This window comes from Artemia franciscana, chromosome 9, assembly GCF_032884065.1.
Source record: "Artemia franciscana chromosome 9, ASM3288406v1, whole genome shotgun sequence".
Lineage (NCBI taxonomy): Eukaryota > Metazoa > Arthropoda > Branchiopoda > Anostraca > Artemiidae > Artemia > Artemia franciscana.
The window spans coordinates 17,961,291-17,968,843 of NC_088871.1; the positions used below are offsets into that span (position 1 = coordinate 17,961,291).

At 35.9% G+C, this 7,553-nt stretch overlaps 1 protein-coding gene across 1 annotated transcript in view; it reads right to left on the minus strand.

Annotated features, from left to right (window-relative positions):
- Positions 1-1,474: 1,474 nt before the first annotated feature.
- LOC136031082 (SWI/SNF complex subunit SMARCC2-like) overlaps positions 1,475-7,553 on the minus strand; it is a gene marked incomplete in the record, with an annotated part of 66,096 nt that continues 60,017 nt past the window's right edge. Inside the window, 3 exon segments of the mRNA XM_065710352.1 lie at positions 1,475-1,774; positions 4,939-5,067; positions 6,816-7,025. Of these exon segments, the coding sequence (XP_065566424.1) occupies positions 1,601-1,774; positions 4,939-5,067; positions 6,816-7,025 (513 nt within the window).

Genomic DNA, 7,553 nt, shown 5'->3' on the forward strand with positions numbered 1-7,553 from the left:
AATATTCTTTTAAAAGCCAGTTATAAAAAGTTCCTGTTTTAATATACTAAGTATATAGCAAATTTATCTACTAAGGACGTTTTAGTAGATCTCAGCCACGTTCCTTAGCGGTCATTGCAATAACAGGGGAATACATTACAAAATGTACCCCAGTTATTGTCCTTTGCACAATAGCACATAAGCAAATAAGCGTATTGCAAATTTATGAGCTTACGAATAAATAGATTTATACATACATGCTTTGAAACACTTTATACAGAAAATTTAGCAGACGTTTGATCCCACTTGAAATTCTTATGTTAAATAGAATATAATGGTAAATCTCATGTTATACAAGAGATTATTATAGCGCCCTGTTGCTCAATCAAGCACGATACGATAAAATGAATTAAACACGTTAGTATAAGCGATTTGGTACAAGAAAACCTGGAAATTCAAGCTCTTAACATTTTCTTGGAGCACCAAAAAACAAATCACAATTCAACTAAGATCAATTAAGCACTAAGGGGAAACGCCGTTAGGTTCTGTTTGATAGTTTCATCTAGTTACGGCTTTGAAGGCCTTCAAGAAATGAAACAAAAGACTCGACTTAACTAAGATAATCTCCGTTTTCGGTTCTAATGTCATTCACGTATTAGGACTTCTGGATGCATTACTATCGACTCTTTCAGCAAAATCTGTATATAGCCAAGGGCTGTATCCAGGTGTTAGAGAGAGGGAGCTGGGGTGCAGTAGAATTGAAAGCGACCCTGACAATGAAAAAGAGAACTTATTGTGATTTTTAGCTCAGAGGAGAGGGTGAACCTATGATGAACCTAGAGCACGAATATGGTTCTAGGCTACATAGGACGGCTAGCTGACTGTGTGCTTATTTCTCGTCAACAGTTAGTTTATAATAACGAATAAAGCCAATTAAAAAAAACGAAAAAAAAAACGACAAAACTTCCGAATACAGGCTAGGAATATATCGGGCCCATTAAAAGAGGGGGACTGGGACGCAATTGTGACAATGGTGATTATTATATTTAAAAAGGGCATTGGATGGGGAATGGAATGGTAGATTTCTTTTTTTCCTATTTGATTTCTTCCCATAAGTAACCTTGACCATTTGTTTTGCCTCAATTAGCTAAGGATGGTTTCTAATACCCAGCTACACGTTGCGAGAACAATATCCATGCTTCACACAGCCACTGAGCTTGGAGAGCTTGAATTCTATGTCAGCGGTAGAATAGAAAAGAGCCTATGCTAAAACCATATAAGATAAAAGGACAGATTTGCATTTCTATAATTTCTCAAGTATCCGTACTTTCGTTTCCATAGCTCATGGCATTATCTTGAAACTGCCTCAAGAAAAAACCCTGCCATCTACAGAAAAGAAGAATAAATTTTCCAGACGGTTGATGCAACAATAAGAGAAACTTATACGCTGTTTATCCTTCTGGGTGAAGATTTGATTCTTTTCTTGAAGAAAAAGAAAAAAATTATTATTTTATAGCTAAAAGTTCATTTACAAAATTAAAGTTATAAAAGCACAAAGAAATATATAGAAATAGGACAAAACTCAGAGATTAGATGACACAGGCTAGTAAGAATATTTAACTTATTGTGGAGTCTGTGGGGGAATAGGCTGTGGTAGAACTGGTTGGACATTCAATGGATGATGACTGGCAACTGCTTGTGTTGGTAGAGGACCCTGTACAGTCGGCTGTGGACCTTGTTGCTGCTGTTGTTGCATCTGCACTGCTTGTCGAGCTCTAGCTTCGGCTGCCTTTAACTAAAAAAGGAAAAAAGGATCAAATAGATACACTAAATATAAAAAGTAATGTTTATTACTTAATTGCTGCATGCCAAGAGAGATGCTTTAACAGTTTGAGTTGCCACTCAAAAGCACCAGATAGGTGCGATAAGAAATAATGTTTCAATGTCATTAATTTCAGCAAGGATAAGTTTATGTTAACTTCAAATTTTAGAGCAAGTTCTTTGCCACACGGACAAGGGAGAAGTATTAGGTTCTGGTTGACTTAAAGATGGCCATGTTATGTCAGGGGGGGGGGTTGAATTTAAAAAACTTAATTGTAATTTAAAAGAGCAAAAACATTTTAGAGAAGAGGCAATCAAAGATGAAGTCCATTCGGCATACCGGGAAATTCGGCATACCGAGTATGCCGAATACCGAACCGGGCATACCGGTATGCCGAATACATTCGGCATACCGGAAATGAAAATTCTTTACCGGAAAGGAAATTCTTTAGGAAACCAAGAAAGTCAAAACAAAACAAAAACGTTGTTTCCAAATTGGCACGAAAATTCGGAATTTCGAATTTTTAAGGCAGAACTAGATTTTCGTCAGCGCTGCAATTTTAAACCGTGGAAATCAATGAGCAAAACTAAATAATTAAATCTGATGAGGTTTTTTGTTGCTGATTTTCCACTCACGTTTGTTTTTCTTATATATTTCGCCCATTGTTACCAAAACTGCACAACTGCACATAAAAGTCTTCTTCAAAAAAAGAAATGAACTACCCAATTTTATTATTAAATAAACACGGCTGTACAAGTTTTATCCTCACCAATTCAAACGATTATATTTTACTTTCACCGTCATTAGTACTTGGATTTTTTTTTTTACATAGTTTATTCACCATTCATTTATGTCTTGTGTACCTTAATTTTTTGCTCTGTGATGTGTGTTCTTTGCTTTTGTTACCTTCCATCGAATATAATTTCTCATACGAAAAAATAGTATCTTTCTAAAGCTAAAAATTCATTAGCAAAATCAAAGGGCAATGGCCACAAAGTTTTTTTTTTTAACAAATGTTTAATATTATTAAACGCCATTTACCAGATCATATATACTAATAATATGAAAAAAAACTTCGTTTTCTTAAAGAGTTAAAGAGGCTGCGTCCCAAAGTCGAACCTTAAAACGTACAGGAATTAGAAGAGGCAGTTGGGGGGCTGCCGCCCCCCAAACCCCCCGCTCTTAAAGACTCTTTTGTACAGGTTTTTTTAGTGGGGGGACTTCAATGTTACTAATTACTAGTTTCGGCGCAATGGTTCTCCTGTCCTCTTGTGTTTAACATTTTTCGAAGTTATTCCATTATTCATTCATTTCAATTTTTTGTTAATTAAAAGAGGGCCTTTTCGAAGCCAAGAGCGGGGGGTTAGCAAAAAAACAAAAAACCTGTACAAAAGAGTCTTTAAAAGCGGGAGGTTTGGGGGGCGGCAGCCCCCCAACTGCCTCTTCTAATTCCTGTACGTTTTAAGGTTCGACTTTGGGACGCAGCCTCTTTAACTCTTTAAGAAAACGAAGTTTTTTTCATATTATTTCTGTACGTTTTTCTACAATCCATGGTGGATGCAATTTTTAGACTATTAGGACTATAAGAAGACTATTAGGAGAGGCAAACCCCCCGCTTTTAAAGACTCTTTTGTACAGGTTTAATTTTTTTTCATATTAATTCTGTACGTTTTTCTACAATCCATGGTGGATGTAATTTAATAATTCCTGTACTCCTCGTACAGGAATTAGGAGAGGAAGTTGGGTGGCTGCCACCTCCCCCCCCCCGCTTTTAAATCATTGTATAAAATAGAAAAAAAATAGATAGAATGACCGAAATGTTTCTTTTGCTCATAAGAAGCTAATATTCTGTTATCTCTCAAATGATAAGCTGTCCAGGTGTTATCAAAATTATACACTTTTATTTTGATGCTGTGAAAAAAACGCCCGTAAGGGAATTGAACCCTTGACCCGAGGATTAAAAGTCCCACGCTCTACCGACTGAGCTAATCACTTGCATGTGTGTAAATATAACTTCTAAATAACTTTTAAAAATTTCAAATTAACATGGGCTCTTATGGAGAAATGCGTTAATTAAGTAGCTAATGCGTGGTTTCTGAAAAACAGGGAAGGAGTTATCGGATCGAGCTGAAATTTCGCGGATCAGCTCCTGGGCCGTAGGGGACCTTAACTTGTGAATTTCAGCCCGATCGGACAACGTTAAAAGGGGGGTGGGGTTGGGGGGTCGAAACTTTCGGGGGGTTAAGATTTTCCTACGAAACTTTCCAGGAAAATTACTCGGAGAATTCCGCGTCAAATGAGTCTTTGTACACCCAGATCCGATGTCGGCTGTGACCTGTAGGCGTCTAGAAAAAAAAGAAAATGAACATTAAGTGGCTATGCGTGGTTTCTGGAAAACAGGGAAGGAGTAATCGGATCGAGCTGAAATTTCGCGGATAAGCTCCTGGGCCCTAGGGGACCTTAACTTGTGAATTTCAGCCCGATCGGACAACGTTAAAGGGGGGCTGGGGTTGACGGGTCGAAACTTTCGGCCAGATTTTCCCCATGAAGGAAAAGTTGGAGGGGGATGAAATTTGGCAGGTTTCTTAGTTGGAGCTCGGGCTACGAAATGCATCCCTCCCCATCCCTCTGCGACCACTGGAACCGAAGATCGCTTAACATTGTCGTGGTTCGCCTCTTTATAGAGGCACGAGTGTGCCTCCTTGAAATCTATGTTTTCTAAAATATCCCAAGCCAACGGAATTTTAACGCGAGGAAGCAGTTAGTGGTTACTAAATAACAGTCTAGATTCCTTTATCTAGGCTATTATTTTGAACAAAACTGACAGAATAATAGTAGTAATAATTTATTTTTTAATGCCACAATCGGTGACACACCGAAAACGTCGCTTGCGAGTTTGAGCTACTAACAGCTTTTGTTTCAAGGTAAACCCTACAATTTATTTTAGAAGAAAAAGAAAATCCCAAAAGTCAAAGAATACAAGTTATTCAAATGAAGTAAATGAGGAAGTGGATGTTTTTGTACTTAGCTATCCGTACAAACAATGCAGTTTTCCATCAATAGAATACAAGTAATTCAGAATTTCCAGCATTGATTTCTAGGTACAATAGAAAAGAGAATTAGAAAAATAAAGCTACCTGTTCAAGATGGAACGCTTGGCGTTCCTGAAGCAGTTGCTGCCTTTGGTGTTCCAAAGCTTCTCTCTCTCGGTCCATTATTGTTTCAAGTTCTTCGAAATGACGAAGTTTTATTTCCAGTTTCTTCATCTAAAAATACGAAATAAACTTGATGTAAGTGCTATTCCGTAAAAAAAAAAAAATACTGTTCAAGACAAATAAATAAATAAAGAAACTCGAACTCTAAATTTTGGAGTAATTTCGTTTTTATTTTTTTTTGAACAAGAGCTTTAGATTGCAAAACTCACAGCTTTGCCTCATTAATTGGAAAAAAGCGTGTTATAAGTATTGTTATTCTTTAAAGTTTAACACTTGTTCTTCTTTAAAAGTTTAAAACATAATCTTGATTAAGAATAGTTGAAACAAAAATTGCTAATTTTCTACCGTGTGCTTTTTTGAAGTGATGATATTTTTATTTTGAAGGTTTATTTTGGCATTTTTGGGAGTTAGTTAAGAACTAGGATTCTGATAAAACTATTAAGATTGTCCCGTCAATCCGGAAATATGCTTTGCATAAATTTGTGTCTAGTGTTTTCATTTTTGGGTTTATTAAACCTTGTTGTTTGAACAAAAGTTTTTTTTTTTTTTTTACAGTCTTTAAGACAGAACAAAGGGATGAAAGAAGGATCAAACGATATTTTAATTAAAAACAGTTTAAGCAAAAATTTGCTCTTTTCTTATCTTCTGCTCTATTTTTTTTAGATAAAAAAAAGAAGAAAAAAAGAAGTTATTAAACAAAAACTGGGGTAGGTGATGGAACAAAACTGACTGCACACTTAACTTAAGCATGATAAGTTGCACACATGATAATTTCCAAAGAACTTTAAAACCTGACTCCCCATTTTTTTTGGAAATTTATTTAGGCCAATAGAATCTTTAGGCTACAGCCATTTTGTAATTAAAAACTTCGAATTGATTTGTTGACACTCAAAGTTTACTTTTCTAATATTTTCCCAGGAAAAAATATTTGAGCATTCCTTAAAGCGGGTAGTAGCTTCGACTGGTAAAATTCCAATATACAAGACACCAATTTTCGCCCTAAGTACTTCAACTACAAGGAGGAGGAATATATTTGGGGAAAGACGTCTAAATCCTCTTACAAAAAAAAAAAAATTCATTACAAAAAAAGTTGTACTTTCGACATTCGTAATAAAAAAGAGCTTAATTGCAATAACTTAACATTGGGTCACACTACTGCTCAAAAGTTTTTGTTTTATGAGTCGACGTTGCTAATCAGGTTTGTAATAAACGCAAGTCCGTTCACATTATCGAACAAGGGCACACGGAAAAACCGTACGATCTAATTAGGGATTCTTAGCGATTTACTTTTCTTAGTATACTTGTTTGCAAAGGATGGATAAAATTAGTTTCTCATTTAATTTGATTTCCGTTGCCCTTTCAGCTGCATAGAATTATTTGCACGCACTTAATACGTGTCAATGGCACAGAAAGATGTGCACTTGAGGTAGAAATTTTTCAAATACCGAAAAAAACCATTTTTGAGTGAAAACACATCAGTGTTACCAAAAGCACTTCTGCACACAGGAGGAGAGATAACACCCCCCCCCCACCACAAAAAAGAACAAAAAATACTGGCCTGAAACTTTTTTTATATTTTCAAGAACACACCTTAGAGTTACCAAGAAGAAACCTACCATCACGTTTCCTTATGATTGGTTTATAACTGGTATATTGGTTTTCTACCAAATTTAATACCACGTGGCTCATTAAAGATGAAAAAGGCAAACAATATTTAAAATTACCCATTTTTAGTTTAAATCAGTCTTTCTGAACATTCTTACATCTAACTTAGCCATACGATTTTTAAGAAAGCCTACCTGAGTTTCAACAAGAAGAGCAACCAGAGACTTGATTTTCCTTTCCTCAGCAGCAGCCAAGTGCTTCGCTTTGACAGCAGCAGAAGACAAAGCCGCAGCAGCAGCAGCTTGAATGGCACCCTCTGCAGCAAGCGAGGACTTCTTGATCTTATCAGGAGGTTGACCAACAGCTGGAGAGCTTTCTACTTTCTCATCTTCAACGGGTTTTGCCTACCAATGAAAAAGTAATAATAAAGATCATAGCGATTAAATCACTAATCTATCAATGAAAATAAAATTGATACTACAATTTATTATACAGCTGCCATACGTTAGGTAATACTTTTTTTCTTAATTTACTAACAAAACAATGAATCAATACTATGCTAGTAAAGTATACAAATGACAAAGGCAGATGGAAAGACAGGACAGAGTGTAACAAGAAATTTCGCACATTTGGGCATGGTTTAGAGAGGGATCGAACCAGCTTCAACAGCTAATGGACCTCAAGTAATATCATAAAAGTACATTCTTGCAATATTCAAACAATTCTCGAAGGTTGGGATCGAACGATTAACCAATCTACTAAAGAATTAGTTTACGTGCAAATATCCTCATAAAGAGGATTTACCCGTATAAGCCATCTTAGATGCTGGTATTGTCGTACCAAAATTATTGTTGTAGTTCCAAAGAGTTCTTTTAGGGGTATTTGATAAATGAGGAAGGCTAAAGATTTGAAAAATTTTCTTAAAGTCTAGC